This window comes from Lingula anatina, chromosome 4 (genome assembly GCF_051362555.1).
Source record: "Lingula anatina isolate TDL-2025a chromosome 4, LinAna3.0, whole genome shotgun sequence".
In the NCBI taxonomy this organism is placed as follows: Eukaryota; Metazoa; Brachiopoda; class Lingulata; order Lingulida; family Lingulidae; genus Lingula; species Lingula anatina.
The window spans coordinates 24,695,125-24,717,810 of record NC_141770.1 but is presented as its reverse complement, the minus strand read 5'-3'; the positions used below and the strand labels follow the sequence as shown (position 1 = coordinate 24,717,810).

General features: G+C 34.6%; 2 protein-coding genes across 4 annotated transcripts; one reads left to right on the top strand and one right to left on the bottom strand.

The window, feature by feature from the left end:
* The first annotated feature begins 208 nt into the window (after positions 1 to 208).
* On the top strand, positions 209 to 5,820 carry LOC106162301 (uncharacterized). Its single transcript, XM_013539547.2, has 7 exons — positions 209 to 374; positions 1,545 to 1,613; positions 2,446 to 2,514; positions 2,987 to 3,081; positions 3,246 to 3,345; positions 3,661 to 3,798; positions 4,156 to 5,820. Exons 1-7 carry the CDS (start codon positions 315 to 317, stop codon positions 4,402 to 4,404), a joined length of 780 nt encoding a protein of 259 aa, XP_013395001.2. The 5' UTR covers positions 209 to 314; the 3' UTR covers positions 4,405 to 5,820.
* Positions 5,821 to 5,959: 139 nt separating this feature from the next.
* Positions 5,960 to 21,265, bottom strand: LOC106151510 (low-density lipoprotein receptor-related protein 12). 3 transcript variants are annotated; one of them, XM_013524812.2, is made up of 11 exons: positions 20,978 to 21,265; positions 16,988 to 17,038; positions 16,063 to 16,189; positions 14,137 to 14,351; positions 13,241 to 13,363; positions 12,771 to 12,923; positions 11,963 to 12,346; positions 11,638 to 11,754; positions 10,929 to 11,054; positions 10,398 to 10,523; positions 5,960 to 9,648 (listed from the first exon to the last, which is right to left on the bottom strand). In XM_013524812.2, the coding sequence occupies exons 1-11, from the start codon at positions 21,057 to 21,059 to the stop codon at positions 8,501 to 8,503; spliced, it is 2,652 nt and encodes an 883-aa protein (XP_013380266.2). In that variant the 5' UTR covers positions 21,060 to 21,265; the 3' UTR covers positions 5,960 to 8,500. The 3 variants fall into 3 exon arrangements, with proteins under 3 accessions (XP_013380266.2, XP_086867825.1, XP_086867824.1); XM_087011699.1 differs by having other exon boundaries at positions 10,929 to 11,051; XM_087011698.1 differs by having other exon boundaries at positions 12,774 to 12,923.
* Positions 21,266 to 22,686: the final 1,421 nt, after the last annotated feature.

Sequence of the window (22,686 nt, the reverse complement as noted above, 5' to 3'; positions counted from 1 at the left end):
ACAGGTGCCCGTCACGAAAACTGAGACCTGAACCTTTAATGCAATTCCATACTGCATATATTGTTTGAAAAAATATCAAATGACATCATGATGAAGTTATTTCTTTTTATAGTTATTTTTAATATTGAAATGATAGAAAATATTTGGCTATTATTTTTGCAAACATAACATAAACCTTTTTCTAAGCCGTATTTCTTATAAACCCTAGTGACTTCCGGAATGCTGTTGTCAGGAAACGGTAAACTACAATATAGCTGAGAGGTCGGTCTTAGATATTCCAGGCGTGATCTTCCACAACAGAGAAAGTTATCATTATGGCCAAAGAGCAGATGCATCCAGAGCAGTTTGGTGCTCTTCTTCACAGAATTATGATGGTATGTATGAATTAAAACACGGCGCTTTGTTTATGTTTACTAACATGTTTACTGATTTATATTTGAATGCCAATACATGTACATGTAGTACACATACAGCTTGAGTGTTTACGATTGCACTTGGTTTGTCAATGTCACAGATTCCATTTCATTCTGGTTTCTTTATGAAAAAGTTACAGCGAAATTAAAATATTCCTTTTCTTATTATGAAGAATTACAATGTAGGATCACAACTTTTATTCTATTTCTGCTAATACTTTTTTTTTTGTTGAGAAAACTGCCATGCGTAACAGCTACAGTGTTAGAATTTTTTTTTGTACACATTTTATGTGAAAAATTCAACTTGAGGATTTTGAGATAAATAATTTACTCAGCTCTATGGAGTAATGTACATGTGTGTTAATCTTCCTATCATATCTTTTGGTACAAGAAATATTGTTTGAGGTAAAATAGGGGACAATTCAGAATTACAATATATAATGGTACTGATGTTTCTGTGTGTGAATCAATGAACAACATAAGTCAATGGTTGGCCTGAACCTATTTTCTTGATTTGACAGCAGATATGGAGGTTAGTAAAATAATTAGACTTGTCAAAGTTACCAGTCTAATCTGACTTGTGGAATTTCAAGTAGATGCCATACCTGTAAGTCAATAATTTCCAATATTAGTATTGGTAAATTTTTTCTCGGGACTAGTTAGTTCTTATTAAGGAGAGTAGTTTCTTAGATCTGCAAGTCCAGTAGACTGAAGAGTTTGCATACAGGTCTTCAGTTTTTGACAAAAGTTTTACCCATGTTATGGCATTCTTAGAGTTCAAACAGATTGCCAATGAAAAAGCACAGATCTTATTATTTTTTTAATCATTTACCTTTAAATTTTTTTTACCAATTTACCCCTAGCTTTAACTTTTTTAGAATAGTATGTGATTTTTATGTAGCTTTTATCATTCATTTATTTTTCATTTTTAATACAAAAAGATTAATTTATTCGATTCTTACTAATTTAAAGTTTTTTAACAAAATGATACTTTAGCAGGACAATTTATTCCTGATAAAGTATATCTAGATGTTTATATATATATATGAAGTATCAAATGTACTATTGCTGTCTTAGAAATCTTCAAACATAAGTTAACAATTCTGAAAAACCCTTTTTTGTTGATTTTAGGAGACCGGTTCATCACAGAAGAAGTTAGAAATCTTGTTTTCTGCCAAAGGTTATTATAATGCCAATCAGGTAATGCACATTACATTTTGGACTTTAACACATGTACATGTACGGTTTTCTCTTTTATCCATCTCACCAACTTGAAAGAAAGAATATCTTAAATAAAAAAGTTGTTTCATGAAATAACTTATTGTCATACAATCTATATATTAATTTGATAAAACACTGAAAGTGTTGATTTAAGTAAAAACTGTTTCCACATCCTCCAGTCTGTGATTGATACATGTAGCATATGAAATATAAGTTTCTTTTAACATTACATTCTCATGCCATTCTTACAAGACATATGAAGTATATAATGTTTTCTGGCTATCAATAATGATGTATTGATCTCATGCTGTCTGGAGGTACTGGTACTTGACATTGATCAATAACGCAGTGGCTTTTATGATATGTTCCAGCAGAGATTAGGGAAATGAAATTTGATGGATTTTTTTGCATTGAAGTTTGATTCTGTAGATATATAATGCTTACCTTTTTTCTATGCTTAGAACCTTAGAAAAATTGAACAAAAGAACATTTCTGTATTGTAGCTAAAGAAAACAGAACTACATGTTTCATTTATCTTCATGCACTCAGGAGTGGTTCTTTTTTTTTTTTTTACTTAATTTCATTTATACTTAAAGAAAGTATGTTTTTACATTTATTTTTGAACCAAGACAATTTCATATGTAGTTTATCAGTCTCACAAGCCATGAGTGTGTATATTAACCCACAGTTGACCTGTCTATCCAGTTAGATCTACCCTATATAATACTGTTTGAGAGAAGCACCAGTAAACCCTGCAGGCTGGAAAGGTTTGATGATGTTAAGCAGTTCGAAACTTTTCTGTTTGTTCCAGGTTTCTTCTATGCTCAATGCATTTGCCATTCCATCAGACAAAGTCAGAGCTATGCAGATCATGGAACCTGTGAGTAGAGCCAGGCACTGTTGTAATCAGTTTCACAAATTTTCAACAGAAAAACCACTTCTAATATCGTTTTAAAACAGATTTTGGTTTCTCTTTTTGATAACTTAATGAAACATTAATTTATTTTGGTTACCTTACTCTGAAAAATTGAAGAGAGTTATAGATCAGTTTGATGACCTAAATATGCTTTTGTTTAAAACATCTATTAGTAAATGGTATTTTACATTTGCCCAAAAACATTGAACTTCAGCATTATATAGGTAGGCTCAAAACAGTAGGAGTTCTATGGCTATTTATATCATCCACATCAAGTTTAGCTTCATTTTAATTTTGAAGTACCTTAATCAACTTCTGAAAAGAAATGGATAGCATAAGGAAAAAATCCCATCTCTATCAGTTATGCGTAAAGGTGAGGCAAAATACTGTTACATAAAGTAATATGCATTGATCTTTATTTTGTTTTTCCCCACAGAGATTGTGTCGTATGAACTGTGACCAAGCAAGGGAAATAATTGCTTCTGCCAGTGTACACAATGACAAACTCATTCTATTAGACTGTATAAAAAGGTAAGGGAACACAAAAACATATTTCATAATATTCACATGATAATGCTAAATTATTTGACGCTAAATATTTTTTTCATACTTACAGCAAATATATAACCTCAGAGTTTAGAAAAAAATGCGTGTCCATTTCAGTGCTTAATTTTAATGTTTCATATATATTGCAGGGCATTAGTGGACTGCCAAAGCAGAGTAGGCGTAGAATATATCCTAAGTGCTTTTACTTATGAAGGAGATAAAATGAGAGCAATGTCAATTTTAAACACAGTAAGTATCAATTTACCTACCAGTATATAATTTTTCTGTGTAGTTGGGAAAATTAAATTCCGTCATGTTATGCACAATAGGGCCATATTTCCCACCAATTTAGGTAAAGTCATATTATTTAATGTGGCATCATCAAAGGTAACAACATGCATGACATTCATAACAGCATGTCCCATTAATTTCATTTTGAGGTCACATTTTCTATCTGTGACATCACGACACACATATATGACATCAGAGATGACATCACCATCAGTGACATCACAAGTCACATGTGATATCAGGCATGACGTCATCATCTTCTGTTCATTTTAGGTGAGGTCGGATGTGGCAGATGCTGTCCCGGCAGGAGGACACCAGGGGTATGCAGCCCTGGGGGGACTGTATACACAAGCCAGACCCCTGGTACCCCAGCTGTATGGAAGCATAGCACAACAGGTTCTAACTATACCGGTAGGTACTGGTAGTTGTTGTACAAAGAGATCAAACACAAATAAAGATAAGATATTGGTTATAAATTTGTTTACGGAATAAATAAATATAAAAAAATAAATAAATAAATAAATACAAGAGAAATAAATGAATGAATATATAAAAAAAGTGAGTGAGTCAATTTATTTTTAAAAAAATAAACAAAGAAGGGAAGTTACCGTACAAGATAGATTGAGCAGTACTTTGCTCACTTTCACCATGATGGTGTACACCTGGCAATTTCAGTCCTTTTATCTTTTAAATGACAGAACATTTAATCTCAAAAAACATATGGAAAATGAAATCAGTGCTGTGACTGTCAAAACCTCCATCTTCCAGGGCCAAGGAAAAATAGAAATCCCCCCTCAGGCAGAACCTGGTGTTGTGCCCTCGTTTTACACGGGTCACCCGTCCTACGCCTACCCTCCAGATAAATCATACCAGGAGGTGAGAGGGTACCCAGGAACACAGGGGGTGGAACCCTTCACATTTCAGACTGGCTACCCTGCAGGAGGACCACCTCTGGGTTACCATGGGGGTGCACCCGCACCCACTGGGTTTCCGGGGTTGTCACCAACTGGATATTAGTGGGAAATAAGATTTGTGACTAATGAATTGATGCGGGGCTGTTCAGGTTGTGTTCTACCACAAAATTCCAGGGGCAGATTGAGGCCATCTTCTGGGTCTTCTGGATTTTCAGCTTTACATTGACGGATATACATTTTTTCTGTTGGAAGATGGTCAAAAAAGGAAGATGGATCAACAAAGATAATTTGGAAGACTGTCAGAAAATATCTCTGGATCCGCCCCTGAATTTCTGTTTTGCAAATCTCAGTCTGGCTCTTGTAACCAAAATTATGATGATGAAGATGATGAAGATGGCGATGATGCTCAGAGTTCTGCTGTAGATGCAGAATCAAGCACCTTACAGCAGTGTCTGCTCTTTCTTCAGTTTAATCCCTTGACAGAACATTGATTATCCCTGACTAACATCCTTATCAAAATGAATATTTGGAAAAATAATTTTGCTGCAAATGACATATTTTCTCGGCAGGCCACTTTAGGACAATATTCCAAACATAGAATATTCAAACTCAGGTTTGGCTGCATTGCACATCTCTGGCTACTGGTGACTGGTACATGTTACATGGGAGTATTAAAATAATTTTCATGTATCTCAAACCTGCATGGTGCATTGATGGATAGATAAATTATTATTTATACAGAAAAAATATATGTATATAAAGCAAAATCAAGAGATATATTTGAAATTCATGCAAGACATTCTAGTTAATTTTAAATAAAATCTGTATTTTTGGTACATTTTTATTTTGAATGTAATACACAAAGGGCTGGATAATTTGCAATTATGCAGCCCTTATTAAAATTTTAAAGCTCTCTATCATCCAACTACAGAGTAGTTTTTTTTTTTTTTGTTTGTTTGTTAGCCCAGTAATTTGACGTGTATGTTAACGTGGGTAAGAATGTTAAAAAAATTGTTTTAAAAAAATCATGGATAAATTAAAGATTTGTTGTCACCTTGTGTTACAAAGTACTGGAAACCCACCTCAATCTATTTTTAGCATAAAACAGAGAGGATGCTGGGTGGAGGCAAGTTACCTTTTCAGTTCTGATACTTGGGGTACAATTTTCATACATTTCAATAAAAAAATTGATGAAAATCGTGAGTTAGTGATCCATTCATGTTCAGTGTAGAGGGAGCTGCATATATAGTTAAGGGCCATGCTGGGTACAATTTTATTTTATTAAGAGATTGAATAAGATGAAAGTTGTAGAAAGCACCAGTCCTTCAGATTGATAAATGTAGCATGGACACAAGTAAACTTTGTATTCTCAAAGGTTTGCAACTTACATTTTCTTGTTAGAGTAATTTTTCATGTGAGAACAATTTTTCTATCAATTGGTACAGCGATTACAAAATTTAATTGATAAAGTGACCAAAGGGATATTATCATGCAAACAACTGCTTTAATTAGAACTTGTTGTAAAAGCTCGTGTGTTGTTTTTTATGTACCGAGTTGTGTAAATAAGCTTTTATGTGAATGATCTAACTTTTGTATATAAATGTTTCTTCTAAACTTCAAAGAGGGCTTGTTATTAAAAATCGGAGGAAACCATAAAATTCAACTCTAAACATGACTTTTTATTTCTCAGAATTTCAACAGATTTTATAATTCCATTATGAAAGAGTGTAAGTATCCATCACATAAAAAAATAATAAAAACAATGTTTCCATAAGGCAAAATAGAGAACAGATTATATGAATTGTATAAATAAATAAATAAAATCCTGTTAAAAAGTCTATTCTAAGGGACCTGCCTGATCTGCTAAATATGCAATTGGACCACATAAATGGGCTTCAACCATAGGTTCAAATCACTCATATACAATTTCCTATAGGTAGTAAGCTTGTGCATAAAATGAACATAATTATATATTCTGCTGGTTGCATGTCATCAGTTCAAGAACAGAAAAGCAGATATGTTGATATTGTTGAGAAAGCACCTTTTTATCTACTTCGCTTTAAATAAAAAGTGGGGAAAAACAAAAAACAAAAAAAAAGAAAAAAAAAAAATCCATTCATTTTTGTAAGTAATTGCCATTTCTTGATTCTTGATTACATGAAATATAAATGATGTCTTTTGTTTTCAATTCTAGGATAATGTGCAAAAATGCAAATACATTGCACTTAAATAAGGGTGTAAATCAATGTTTTATATACAGTGCTATTGCTATTATTAATAAATAAAATCTACCAGTTACTCATGATCATGTAAAGCAGCAAAAATCCACATCTTTCAACTGATGATGATTAAACTTCACAAAAACAAGACTTTTGATAAAATCTGATGTTTTTGGTCCACAGTTTGGTGGTGCACCTCCACTGCTCATCTATCAGCACATTCAGCATGTGGGAATCTAAGAATTGAGCAGAATCTCTGATCACCATCTCTCTCAATTCCTTGCTCAGTTTCACACAGCCTTTCCTAACATCTAAAATGAAATGCTTCTGCTAAAATTTACCAGTAAATCACCCAAATCACTGGTATGTCAATAGAAAATAGTGCTGACTTTGTGAAACCAATCTAAATTTCAAAATTTACTGGAAACCAGCCAACCAACCCAGTAATCATCATCATCACACCTCTTGCTGTGTCTAGTAATTGCTGATAACAGAGATAAGTTTCTCATAATTTCTTAACCTTGGGATGAGAGCAACAGAGCTTTAAAAAAAAGACTCTAAGACTTGTCAATTTACTCAAATTTCAATTGACCATACTCAATGAACCGAACTGGATGAAATTATAGTGCATTACCTATAACATCCAGGATACAGAAAATAGCACACAAAAACAATACATAGTCAACATTTTAACACATATTTCAAAGTCAACCTTTTGTACACTATACAAGTACTGTAAAAATTGCTTGCAGTTTAATTGTTGTACGATGCTTAATTAACATGATAACAATCACCTGTTGCTGTCAAATTGACAGCAGGATAAATTATATTTACATATGTAAACTAGTGTCTTGGAGGACTCGTAAGGGCGACAGACATTTTATTGCATTTGTTCAAAATTAAACATCAAATCTACATCCATTGAACCTAAATGTCTGACAAGTAAAAAATAGGGGGGGGGGGGGGGGGCATTTTCCATTCTACAGAAAAAATTCTGTGAATCCTGATGTGGTGGGTGACACATGCCCCTCAAAATGTTCAGTTGTACGATGCTTACATTATGCATATCATACAAAAACAATGTGCCAAATGTCACAAATATTACTTGTCAGTGAATTAAAAACCTCTTGTTAACTTTAAATAGCAAGAACTTAATCCAGAATTCTCCTTGTGGAGAATCCCCATTTGATGACCGTGTTTTAATCTTGAAACTATACTGAAAACTTTTAGAATATCAACTTCTATTGCTTGTGTATTTGTGCTGTGTTTATAAACTTCTTTGAAAAAATTGGCAGTGAAGAAGAAATGTCTAAGTAGCTTCTTGTGAAACCAATTTACAAATTACAGTCTTGTTTTACCATCCCACCAGTGACTCAGGATTAAAAAGAGCTTATAAATATAACAGTTATTTAAATGCCAGATCATCAATTTTCTTAAGTTAAAATAAGTCATGCAATTTCAGTTGTTATTACTTTTGTTTACACATTACCAGGGCATTTGGCTAGCTGTCTTTTGGACTACCTATGTAAATTTTGGACTAATTTTTTTTCAGATTTTTGTTATTGGAGCCCATCTCAGTAAGGAAAGAAACTTGGGCTCCTTATTTCAAAATCACGGCCACCCTGCACATTACTTTATTGTTCTGCACTGCTTAAATCCTCTTCAACACTTTAGTAATTAAACAAAAATCAACTTCTTTAGTGGTAAGCAGATCCTGCATTTCTTTTTTTTTTTTTTGGAACTGAACATCCTTAATATGATTTGCGATTAGCAAATTGCAATTTTACCCTCTATTTTTAAAATCAAAGTCAAACAAAATGTCATGTTTAAAAAATATGGACTAAAATTATATGTTTGTGTTAAAATTTAAATTATCTTTGAACACACAATTACAATTGATTTTTGATAATAATAATAATGATAACAATAAGCACAAATAAAACCTTTCCTCCTAAAATCTACAAAAATTCTTATTCATCTTTATGCTAACAGTGGGACATCATCATCATCACAGTCAAAATCATCAGGAGCAAGGAGATGGGTGGCTGCCTCATCCTCTGCCATTGTTCCATGGTTGGGTCTTGACTGGTAACTTGTCTCTGAGTGAGATAATGGACCATGGCTCTCTTCAGCTGACTGTGTTGGGCTATACGAAGAAAGATCAGAACTAGATGGAAGGTCATCATCAGCATTTGCACCAAGGCTGTGTAATAAAGCTGTTTCACTGGATGAGTCACTGACAATGTTACTAGAGTTGGCTTGGCAGCTCTCACTGGCAACTGCCTCACCATTCTGATTTGTTAAAATGTTGGGTGTAACACATTGGTTTGGTTCATCTTGAGCAGTTAGGTCACAAGCGCCCCCTTCAGTTGGGTTTGTTTGTATTGTACTTGTGTCTGGCTTGGGGTTGTCTTCACACATGGAGACTATCACACTATCTGTACAAGTGGAGGTGCTGGCAGTATCGCCTGCAGATAACAAACTAGAGGCGTCTGTCCTATTTGGATCTGGGTCACCCCTTCCTGGGTCCTGCCTCGACGATCCTGCTGGATTGCCAGATGCTTGACTTGCTGAATCCCTACTTGATCCACCTCCATTTCCTCTTCTAGTTCTACTCTTCCTTTTCCTTCTCCACCTTGCCTGGATGTCTGAATCTAAAGAGATATTAACTTGGTTCATGCGCCTTCCTAGTTCAGTCTCCGAGTCCGAGTCACTACTTGTTGAATCTGGAAAAACTAAAAGCATGTCTCTGTGCTGTGCGTTGTTTGACGAATTTGCAGAACTCGTATTGGAACTAGCATTCCCATCTTGCATAGTGCTGCCCCCTCCACTTGCGGCACTTGGCTGTTCTGTTGCTTCTTGAGCAGCCTGTAGTTGTGCCCGCATCTCCTGCTGAACTTCGTCGTATGGGCGTGACGTTACCATTGCACGATCGTAGTTGGGTGGAGGAGGGCGAGCATTGAAGAGCTCCTGAAGGCGTGTCATGGGGGTCTCATTCCTGGTCCCGTAATGTTCATTCATACGCAGAGCATATAGTTTGCAGGTACAGCCCAGTGCTATAACTAACAGCAGCCCACATATAAGTGAGCCAATTACCGCTGCAATGATGACTCTTAGGGATGGCAAAGCTGAAATACAAATAAAATGTGTGGTAAGTTTTTTAACACCTTCCTTATTCGATGTGTACTGCCTCCTTTCTACACACAGCATGCATACACACAAACATACTCTTCTCTCTCCTCTCTCCTTTCTCTCTCTCTCTCTCTCTCTCTCTCTCTCTCTCTCTCTCTCTCACACACACACACACACAGTCATAATTTGTTACAAATCTTAGACTGCATTCCCACAGATTTTAGATCGATCTATCCCCGTGGGGAGTCTCACTAGAATACTGTCAGCTTAGCTGGCTTAAATGTCTGTCCCGCCTACTAAAAGCTGTAAGGGGGTAACGCACTCAGCTGACAGCAATTTATTGTGAACCCCCAGGGAGTTAGGTCGATCCAGATGGATTGATCTAAATTTGTGGGAATGCAGTCTTAATAAATTATTTCATTTGAACAACTGGGCCTATATTCTTCTCAGAGTGTCAAAAGCCTATGGATATTGTTGTTAGGGGCCTGTGATAAGTTAGTTTATGCATATCAAGGTTTTTGTCTGGAGAAAAGATCAGGAATGCTAGCGCTTAACAGGGCGTCCTTGATTCTTATTTGCCTAATAACTTAAGGATATTATGTAACATCCCAAGAACAGAATGCCGCAGAGTTTTAAAAAAAATTATCAAGTCATTTTTTCTTCACATAAGATATAAGGCACATTAAGAAACCCTGTCACAAAAGCAGATTGATGATATTGGTGAAGCAGCAGACAAAGGACTTACATGAACAATTGACCTCATCACTGTTGTCTTGACAGTCATCAGTGCCGTCACATTGCCACCGTTCCTTGATACATTTCTTGTTTCTACACAGGAAGGTGCCGTTGTGGGGACCGCATTTCAAGGGGTCTGAAAATTAAGATTCAAGGGTTTATTTATCGATATAAGTATTTGTTATAACAATTACATTCAGACATGTTAAAAATCAATTGCATAAACACCAACAAAAATTTGGACAGCTGAGTTAAAAAACTGGCCAGACTTACGGACATTTTGCCAGACTGTCAATTGAAAATGGTAGCTCTAAAAATTTTTGCTATTCCCTTTGACCATCTGAGCAGATATTTTTTTCACCAGTCCTTGAAAATTTAACCAGTCATGACTGGTAGGACCAACAGTTTCAGCATGTCAGTACACTGCAATATCTTAAGTCAACCTGAATCAACAGAAATGAGACCCCCAGTGTGGTGTGGAGTCCAGAACTACCACTAATAATATGTTTTTACTGCTCTTTATAACACTGTTTATACTCACCGCAATTACTTTCATCACCAAAATCTACCTTACAGTCAACCGTGCCGTCGCAGCGTTCTTTCTCTAAGTAGCAAGATGTCGTCTTGTGTCCACAAGAAAAGTGACGATCTCCTGAACAGCTTGCTGCTGGAATTTTTGATTTTAGATTAATTGTAAGATATAATTTACTTAATTTAAAAAATACCTTCCTGTAAGCTTCACCCTTCCTTAAGGTAGCTAAGACTTAACCTGTTTTTTTAAAATTCAGATAATTAGTGAAATAACTAGACAGACAAGTTGAAACAATCCTAAAACTGATAATAAAAGGGTGCATCAAAAATATCACGTCTACTTTGGTTGTGGCATTTCGCCACAAATAAACCACAATTAACATAGAACTCAGACATATCTTTCATGTTTTTTTTCAAGTTGATACTATAACAAATATATGATAAAAAATTGTAAAACTAGACACTACTACACTGCAAAGGAAAAAGGCAACTAAAGAGGAAAAAAACACATGAGAACTGGTTTCAGTTCAAATTGTCATCACTTCTTTCTATCCAAAATACGTCTATCCTGAAATATTCCTCAGAATTTGTGAACAACCTTTTGAGATATCCTCTCCACTAATTAATATATAATGTACAGACACAAAGACAAACCAATGCCACTGATTACACTTAGTCTACCTTCTTAATGAGCTGAGTTAATAATAAGAAATTCTTACAACACTGTCTCTCATCCCCTCCATGTAGCTGGCAGTGCCAAGTGCCATCACAGCGGTCCTCTGGTTCATAGCAGTCTTCTTCTTGAAAACACTTCTCCTGCTGACCAATGCAACACCCTGAAGTGAAATAAAAAGAATCAACACATCCTTTTTCCAGTAAACTTTAAGATAGAATCATATTTAATTTTTCAAAAACAGAAACCAACTGGTTTCCCAGCAGAGTACATGGATGATGTTAAAAACAGTAAAATAAAGAGTTCAGAGCAAATGGCCTGCTTACAGCAAAGCACATCAACATTTAACACAATTCTGAAACAAAACCTACCCTTTATCTGATATCTAGCTAGGAACCCGTCCCTCGGCTTGGAATAATCAGGAGAGCTCACAAACTTCACAAACAACTCATTGGAACTGGTTTCTATCACTTTCGGAGGTTTATAGATCCCGGTTCCTGTGTATTTCCCTAATACACCACTCCTCTCATCACGACCATCGTAAACTGTCACAAACTCTGCATTGATGTCCTCATGAAGGTCAAACGCTTGGAAACGTAGCTGTATTTTTTTCCCGGCAGGTGCCTGTATGAGCCAGTCACAGGTTTGATCAGCTTGGTATGGCTGTGGATAGTTTGGGCTGGTCAGGGTGCCGTTACAGCTTGCCATAGAGCTGGTCCCAGGGAGAGCTAGGTCCATGATGTGTTTGCATGTGGCTGAAATGGAAGACGTGGAACACTGTAACCTGGGCTAAACTTATAGAATTTTTACATACTTTTACCATGCTTTTGTTAACACATTACCCAGGCATTTGTCTAGCAACCGTCTAGCTATCTTTTGGACTGCCTATAGTATATATTCATTTCAGACTCATTTTCTCAGATTTTATTACTGAAGTCAAGACAGCCCAACTCAGTAAGGAAAGGAATTTGGACTCCTTATTTCAAAATTTCTGTTCAAGTTATTGCAGTTCAAAGTCCTGAATATCAAAATCCAAAAGGAAGTAGAAGTACATTGGGTTGATAGGAAGCTATATGATCTTTTTTTCAAAATCATGTCATATGACCCATTGCATAAGGACTTTGTTTTGTTTTTTTTATTATATGTAACCAAATTTTGTCCAAATCCCTCCAAACTTACAACCTGCGCAATTCTCCTCATCACTTCCATCTTGACAGTTTCTAGTTCCGTCACATATCTGTAAGTTGTTGAAACAGGTGAATTTTCCCTGAGTATTCCGGCACAGGAATGTCCCCTTGCCACAAGGGGGAGGAGGTGTGGGCTTTATAATGCCTGTGAAAAGGGGAAACAGAGAAAGAATTGAATAATAGTATCTTGTAAGTTATTGTATGTGTGTTATAACACTTGAGTGTGGGGGATGAGAAAGAAAAGAACAAATTATAAATAAACGGTGGTACTAAAAAAATAATTTTTAGGACAAAATGCATGTGCAAAGCTAAATACTGAATTATTGGATTTTTGATTTTGAAACAACTAAGATATTGTAAAAATGAAGAAAAACAAAACAAAAAAAATAACATAAAATTTTTTGTAACTTTCTTTAGTAAACAAACAAACCAAAAACTTTTCAAGAAGTGTTCTTTATTCACCTCCGCTACAGTTCACTTCATCACTTCCGTCTCCGCACTCATTCCAAGAGTTACACCTCCACCGTTTCAATATACAGGCTCCGTTACCACAGCGGAATTGACTGCCGTCACATCTAGGTGATCCTGAAAACAAAACAGATAATAATTAAGGTTTCTAATCTGTGATTTTCCTGCCAAATCAAGTTTTCCTGAAAGCAAAAAAATCAATGCTGTCAATGACTATTGCACTAAGATTGGAGGTTTTATACCATTTCTACTTTTAATCAAATTCAAAAATAATTTTACAAAGAGTAAATTTAAAACTTTATTTTTGTACAAATATATTCCAGAGCTTGCATAAAAAAGGGGGAAAATAATGAACTATGAAAACATAAATATACTAAGTATAATAGGTTATTGAACAATACTGAAAGAAATTATTTCTGACCATAATATTTACATATGAAGTGATTCATTAATTATCCTTTGACACAAGCCATAAATGCCTTTAAAAAAGGAAACAGAAAATGCAGTTGAAAAAAACAATAAATTAAACCAGTCATATCAAAAGAAATGTCTTTAGAACGTGTCTGGTCTGAGGTACCTGTACCATGGATGGGACTCAGTCAATTAAAAACATTTCATACAAAGCCATCTCACAAAGGTATGTGGTAATGGTCACATTAATGTCAACACCAAGGGATACAGTTATTTGCTTAAACACATATATTTAAACCAAAATAATTTTTTCTCTGGAGCAGGGTGTGATTTGAAGTAGTTGTGGAGAGAGGGACTTCAAAAAAATATATATTATAAAACAAAAACAAACAAATAAACTTAGTTAATTAAATAATAACAGAAATAGCAATTATTACTATTATTATTATTTTCAAAATTCATGCTGCAGCACCACCTACTGGTAAGATATCTCAGAGAGAAGCCCCTCCCCCTGGACTGTGAGTGTTCAGGGCTTGAATGTAAGTACATCCAGACGTGACTGCGCTGTGAAATGTACACCTTGGGAATCGGGTCATCTAGTTTCCCACAGAATTTGGTCGTAGGCAAGGGTCCAATTTGGAGAAAGTCTATACAGCTGCCATTGCTGGCATTTGGCAGGTCTAAGTCTTCAAAGCTGAAAAGTTTGTTAATTTAAATTCAACTGAATCTAAATATCAATCAAACTGAAACATGTTAATTACAAATTGATGAACTTGTTTGTTTGATTTAAATGACAATCACAAATCAATAATTGATCGTTTTGAATTAATGCATTCAATATTCTAGCCATGGATCAATGCTGTTTTTAGTTAGCCAATCTTACTACGTATTTGAAAAGTGACTTAAATGGTAAATAGTACAAATCACAGGCTAGTGAAAAGGTTATTATATAAGAAGTGTATCTAAATTTCTAGCCTTTCTAAACAAATGTCTCAATGTCAGCATTCAGAGCAATGAAAGTTGTCATAAAAGTCTTCTTAACTGAATCATTTCCATTGCACCTTCAAACAAAAACTGTTATCTGATTTGCTTTTTGTTCCTGACCATTTTAAACATAGTTAAAACTGTAAAGGCAGAAACACTGTGTTCAATCAAACCTAACTTGAAAAGAGAATAATTCAATTTATCCACCCATGCTGTAATATTTTCTAATGAGCTGTGACCACTGAATGCACCCGTCATATCAACACCCTCTCCACACCATGTGCCCAACAATGTCAGGGTCGAGATTAGGTTGTTGAGCTTATTGTGTTCTACTATTCAGATTATACACACACACACACACACACACAGACAAAATTAAGAGAAAAAAATGTGTCAAATATTTGCAGCATTCAATTACTTTCCGACATCATAATTCCTTTCTGTGCATTATAGGAAAAAGCACACGTTGCCAAGTTTTCCAGAAAAGTATCCGGGTCTGCTACAAAGTGCCAAGTACGTGACAGTGGCCTTTATAGCATCTTTGCCTATGAAGTACTAATCTGTAGTATATCCTATAAAAAACTACACATCTACTGTGGAGTAAAATAACACTAAATTACACACATCCATTTCAACACACAAAAGTAATTTGATAACAAAAGTGGCGTGACATGATTTTTTTCTAACATGAACAGGATGATGACAATGAGAGTGTTTGAATAAATTGCTAGTTAAACCTGACTTTTCAGTAATTTCTCTATCAAATTGGCAAACGTCTCAACCAAAATAATTCTACCTAAGCTGATAAAACATTTGTTGTTGTGAATCCTGTTCACCTGAACTGGGTTTGTTTCATAATTAATAACACATGTTTGAGTTCATCTTATTTCAGTAATGTATATATCTTAAATAGGTCACTGTTGTTCTATAGTCATTTACAGGCATTTTAATCATTAAAATGATTGCATGACACCAAGATCATAGTAAATTGAATCTGCCGGGTATTCATTAAAATATATGGCTGTAATATGTTTTTGAGTAAAAAAAATATACACTGACTAATGTATGTCTCCATCTGATGTGCAATCCCATTTAATGATTGTAAATTGTTACCTTTACTGTAGACGTACACATATATAAACTAGCAAAGTAAAGCTTATTATAATATACCTTTGAAATGACCTGAATTAACAAACAGACAAAGGCCAATATGAGAGAGAGAGAGAGAGAGAGGGAGAGAGAGAGAGAGAGAGAGAGAGAGAGAGAGTCTTAACAATCCTATTCATGTGTGCCCAACATGTTCCCATTGAGCACTAACATTACATTTAAAATATTATAACACGACCAGCCATATACTAGTATCAGAAAATGCTTAGCAGGCATGCAGAATGGCGGTGAGACAGACAGACAGACAGACTTACCTGATGGTGATGTTCAGTCCGTCAGACTGTATCATCCAAGCCTCACAACTGGAGTAGTTAAATGGATAGTTGGCACTCTGGATCAGCCCCTGGGTGATGTGATTGTACGTCTGGGTGTGGCAACCAGCTGAAGAAGATCAATATTTTTTTAGATCTCTTGGTTATAAATATGGTGAACTTGGGGTCCATTCCCAATAAAACTATTGCTCTACAGGGATCAATCCAACTCTGCAGGAACTCTAGCTGAATGTAATCAGATACAAATTGATAAGTCTCCTTTTGTATCCAACATACTCATACAATCATCAGCTTTTCAGCTCAATGCCAGGAGGTGGTTTGTTAATCTGATTGTGTTCAGCAAGAGTCCTCAAGGAGTTGGATCAAGCTACTTGGAACGATCATTTCATGTGGAATGAGTCCTATGTAATTTATGTTGTCTCTAGTGCAAAGATGTTAAAAAAAGTTTCTAAAGAGTCAGCCATGTGATGAAGACCCCTGGATGAAGGGTTGAATCATGATGCCTCACACATTAAAACACATTAAGTCTCTTTAGAAACATTTTTTTTTTTGCAAGTTTTTAGTTGTTTGAGTTCTTGCAATGAATTGTTTAACTAAGGTGATTCTATGCAGTTCTATGTATGGCTATTAAAAACACAACACACAGAATTTCACTTATTTTTTGTTCCCACTTTTTTTTCCCCACAAGCAAATCTCATCAGAACAAACAGGGGCCATTCCACAGTTTCTCCCACCCCCTCTAAAACCCTTGTACCAGTACCCATTTAAATCCCATGAAAAAGAGAATTACACCTTGAATAAACCCACTGTGCATAACTGAGAAGATATTATGGAGGGAGAAAAACTGCAGAATGGCTCATTATTCGACATCACAGAGTCACTCGGCACTTGAATATTATCTGTTTACCTGGTATCCCCGCTGAGGCAGCATATGGCACTTGTGTAGGGCACAGCAAGGCTGTAAAATAATAAACAGAGATCTTTATGAAGATTATTAGGCATTCAGTTGAGATAAGATGATTTTTTTCTACTATTTGACTTTGGGTACCTGTAGGCACTGGGGGTGAGGGTTGGGGGTTCTGGGGGGGGGGGGGAGGTTCAAGTGGGAGGAATATGAATGTTCAAAAGAACCATCCTTTTGGTCAGAAAAGGTGTCATCTGAATTAAACTTTGATTGAGGTTCTATGTCATTTCTCAATTTAGGTCAACTAAGAGGTTAAAAAGGATCACTTTTTTTAGAAATATAATGCCCCATCTCTATAACTGCTGGCTACAGGCCTTTGAAAAAGATAACAATGCTGTGTTCTCGTCACGAGGATTTCTGCTGGCTTCTGACCAAAAAAAAAAAAAAAAAAATCAAGAAAATGTCTAGATCCATATAAATACTGCTTACATACTAGTTCTAGTAGATATGTGAAGTTTTTACTGGATTGCTGATGAGTACTGAAATTCAGTAGTGTGCACTACTCATCTGTCCAAAATAAAACTGAATAAGGAGGACGATCTGTTATTCAGAACAGGAGTGACAACATTACTTAGTAACCACTTATGTGGTGCTTCATAGAAAAAATTTCAATGTTATGTTCTATTTTCATTGTGACATGAAGCATGACATGCTCATTTCCTAGCCTCAACAGAATAATACACATCACATAATATTAAACCTAATACAGGTTTTTACAAAAGAAAAATATCTATGGCGCTCCTGCCGTCATCTAGCCTTGTTATGCTACAGGTAAATTTATAAAATGAATCTTGATGACACATTTCTTATTTAGCTTACCAAAATGCTGATCAAATCAAGGATAGAAAAGACCATAATCAAATCTGATTTACAAATACACAGATCCTCAGAATTTACTAGTACATACTGTGTCAGTTATCATGAAGAAAACCCATTAAAATCTAACTTTTCTAGTGTTATTTTTTTTTACTCTTCATTTGAATTTTAATATAAAATTCTTCAAACCAATGAATATGTCATCATTTGAAATTCTTGACTTTCATTATTATTATCATTACCATTATTATTATTATTATCATTATTATTATTATTATTATTATTATTATCATTATTATTATTATTATTATTATTATTATTATCATTATCATTATTATTATTATTATTATTATTATTATTATTATCATTATTATTATTATTATTATTATTATTATTATTATTATTATTATTATTATTATTATTATGAAAATCTTTCCTGCACAGCTGACGTACAGGGGAGCAAACCAGCAAATATTAATGCATGTGCATGGGTATGTGCGCAAACGAGGAGTTTCTTTACAGAACCGGTACTTTTGCTCTATCTGTATTTTTACACTATGATAGTCTATGTACAGTTTTATTAATTTAATCTATTTACTTCAATAAATTTTTCAAAAAATTATTTGAAATTCTTCCATGTTACCTGACCCAGTAATCATTTTATTTTGTTTCAACATGAGTACGGCATTTATTGAATATCTCAATTAAAAGAAGCAAATTAGTTGTGAACTCTCTCCTGTTATAAGAACTTAATTTGAAAATACACATCACACAATATTAAACCTAATACAATGGTAAAATGAAGAGTAAAATATATATATATGTTGCAGGCCAGATTGAAATCTAGGCTGGTGTAAAATCGACCATAGTACCATAGTCAAATTTTATTTTCAGATTTTAATTGGGCTTATTCAGGATCAAAATTCCAATTTGACTTAGGAAGATTTAAATTGGGTGACAAATTTAATCCTGACTATTTAATTGTTTATGACATATATATGTTTTTAACCTCATACCCAGGCGAGAGTCCTGCTTTTTTCCATTCACTTCTTATGATGTTGTCTTTCAGGTGCCCACTTCATTATAGTGGCCATGAGTACAAAAGATGGCGTGTATCCTATATAATCTAGTTGTTACATTTCAGGAAGAATTTGCGAAAACAAACATAGCATTTGAAAATAAAATTTGACTATGGTCGATTTTACACCAGCCTGGATTTCAATCTGGCCTGCAACATATATATATATATATATATATATAAAGAATTAGAAAAAATACATCTGCTGAATATATCTCCACCCAAATTTCGTGCATATGACCTTCTAATAGGTTTAAATATAAACAGGATTTACATTTATATATATTTATATATAATATCACAAATGTGATGAATCATTCTGTCTTCACATTCATGACCACCTCAGGCCTTCATACTTATGCAAAAATCTTCCCTTCCAAAAAGTTATAGCTGAAGGATTTTTCATTCGTGCTAAAACTAGCAGTCAGATAAAGGGTACAGCTCAATCAGTCGGACCCTATTTTAAAAATAACAAAAAAAATACCTCAGTTCAAATTAATAAAAAAAGGTAAAGGTATCTTGTGAGTCCTAGAGAAAACTCCAAACTTAGCAGCACTGAGAGACTTAGGGAGACAGGTATTGTCCAATGAAATGCTTTACTCACTAGTACTAAAATGAGGGTAGGGAATACTTTTTGCATTCCTTGTAACTGACCTTATTTTTAGAGCGTATGCGTTATTTGAGCCCAATATTCTGCATAAAATGTGATTCAGGAATTCTTGGTGATTGGCCTGAATATATTTTGGTGATTGGTGATTGAGCTGTTTTAATCTTGGTTATTGGTGATTAAAGAGGGGGGGGGGTATTCCCTACCCTATGAAATGATACGATACTGAGACAACAGAGTAAAAGACATGTATCTGACATGCTGAGAACAAACTTAACCTTAATTTGTGTGTCCAAACCATGGGAACAGTGAATTTTAACAATGGCAACTTAGTCAGATTCGATAAAGGTCACACAAGAAAAAAAATTGTGTTTCACTGCCTATAAAGGTTCATGGTAGAAAAAAATAGTTATAAGACATTTTCTTAAAAATTTGAAAATTATTATATTCAAATGTTGCACACTGCTGGTAGTACCCAGCAGATATATTTTAAGGATGGACAAACAAATTCTGGATCCTCCGAGACATGTAAGATTTGTGAATCTGACAGAGATATACTGTATTTTGTATTGGAATGCCCTAATTCCGTAGTATCTCATACCGATTTTAGATTTAAACTAGAGGCATAGCCTGCAAAGGCCAATATGCATCCCAGTGGCACACCTTTATATCGATGATGTTAAATCCCAAGTTAAATTTTTCATGGGGTGCAACATAAGGACATTTTAAACCAGTCTGGATCTGGATTTAAATGATGTTATTTACTTGACCACTTCTGTATCTCTGAATGATTACAGCATGTAAAAATAGAAGGGTCTGATTTGCTGGCCAAGAAAGTTTTAAGATAGTTTGAATATTTACTGTGAATTAATCTAAGATTATTCTCCAGCAATACTTACCTGGGGGTTAGTGTCAATCTAAAATAATTCTCATCAAAATTAAGAAAAACCTTGGTATAATTCCCAAAGAATAATTACACAGTTGTTACTAGTGTGAATTTAAGATGATTCCCCAGAAAAAAATACATAGTCAGAATTTAATGTGAACCCGAGATTATTTTCTGAGAATAATTACTCAGTACACTAATGATGAAAGTGTGATAATTCTAAAGAAAAAACCAAATACATAGACTTCAGCTTGAACATAAGATAATTAATAATCCGAAGATTTTTTAACACAGACGTGTAAACCTAATATAGATCCCCAGAAGCATTTATCCAATATTTGCCCCAGTGTGTCAAGACTCAAGACCAGACCAACTGACACCGATACTGATTAATGATAATACAAAATGCAAAGATTCTTTTGTACCAAGACCCAAAGAACAACATCACAAGACAGTTGGGACACTGAGATAAGCCTTTATGATTCGGCTAATTGTTGATATTTCAATAATAACATTTGTCATGCAGGTTTAAGATTCAATACTCACCAAATATGATTACAACCGAAATTATTGTGCCAGGTGAGGAAGAAATCGTCCCCAGTTCTAACCCCAGTGGCCGCCCCGGCATTTCAGTCGATTTTCTCTATGTAATAAGTCACAGATAGAATACTTGTTAACAATATATATGGTTCCATATATAGTTTGGTCCTACTGTGTCTCTGATCTAAGCACTGGTTATTCTTTTTGGCAAAACATAACAAAAAACTTCCTGCTCTTAGTTTATCAGTCACACAGCCATGTTTACTATAGCCTCGTTTTGAATATATTGACATGACGTCAAAAGGTAAGAATCCATAACGAGGCTGGGAATTCCCTGACACGGGAGTTGGCCCTGATAAGGTAACACACCCTTTTCGGGTCTTCCCAGAGTCCCGGACACAGCATTTTACGTTTTTAGATTCTGCATATCGGCTAGTGACGATATTTGGAAAACTGATTAGGTTAATCTCGCTATTCTGAAGTGTTTTTATTCCAAAACCGGCTAAAGTTGTATTCAATTAAGTCCGATGTTTTTTTTGTTTTTGTTTTTTTTAGGGCCAAGTTCTGTTGTACCCAATTTATAACCATAATTGCAAATTCCTCTTCACTCCGATAAATTCTAAAGTCTTAGGTGCATTACACCAAAAATTCATTAGATCGCACATAAAAAATGAAATACGCTAACTTACCTACAGGTGCAATATACCACTACATGTACCGTACTATTAAGTATTAAAACGGATGATGAATTCGTGCCGGTTGGGGGACAAATCTTCAGTCAATTTTATACAAAAATAAAATGTCTACATTTATGACAGGGAGAAAACTGTCTACCGCATTTTTTTTTTTAACCACTTGTGCTACAAGGACAAGCACGAATTGAATAGGCATGCCACCAAGGCTACTGTTTCTCACGTTTAGGGACTCGTTCCTAATGAAATTATCGGTCTGTGTAGATCGATCCCACTGCGCAAGGACTCTCGCTGAATGCAATCAGATTAAAAAATTAACCTGCCTCCTCTTGTTTCCATGGATGGTTCATCCGACTTGTTCTGTTGATGTTTTTGGTACTTTAATTAGAATCCAACCAGGTTTAAATATGCAATATTTGCAGTGCATTTCATAAATTCCTTGTTTTTTTTCTATAACTAAGCTTGTGTTTAGTCCTTTTTATGTTTAAACACTCAGTATGAACAACTATAACTAATTTTATCCTTTACTTCTGAGAATGAATGCATGTATCACAACCAGCATAATTTTTTTCTCTCATTTATTGCTCAATCAATATTAAGTAGAAAATAAAATAGTTAAAAAAGAAAAAAAGTGACAGCTAGGCTTTTGTTTAAAATGGCTTAGAATTATTTGTCGATTTCTGTAGAAAAGTTCCCTTGAGGTCGACTTCTCTGAAGTCACCAATGTTAGAGATACATGTACATTGTAACCTCAACATTTAATGCAAAGAGCACTGATTGGCTTTACTTGAAGACAAAACAAAAATATATATATATATATTCAAACAAGAAAATATGTAACATTTTTTTTACCAACCTCCAATTGAATATACTAATGAAATATCAAAAAGTCCATGCAGTCATGTTTTCCACTGAAATATTATAATATAATAACCTTAGCTAAGAAGCTCTCAGACATTTTAATAGGTATATAACATCTCCTTAAAGTAATGCAGACTTACATTTAAGAATAATATCAAGCTG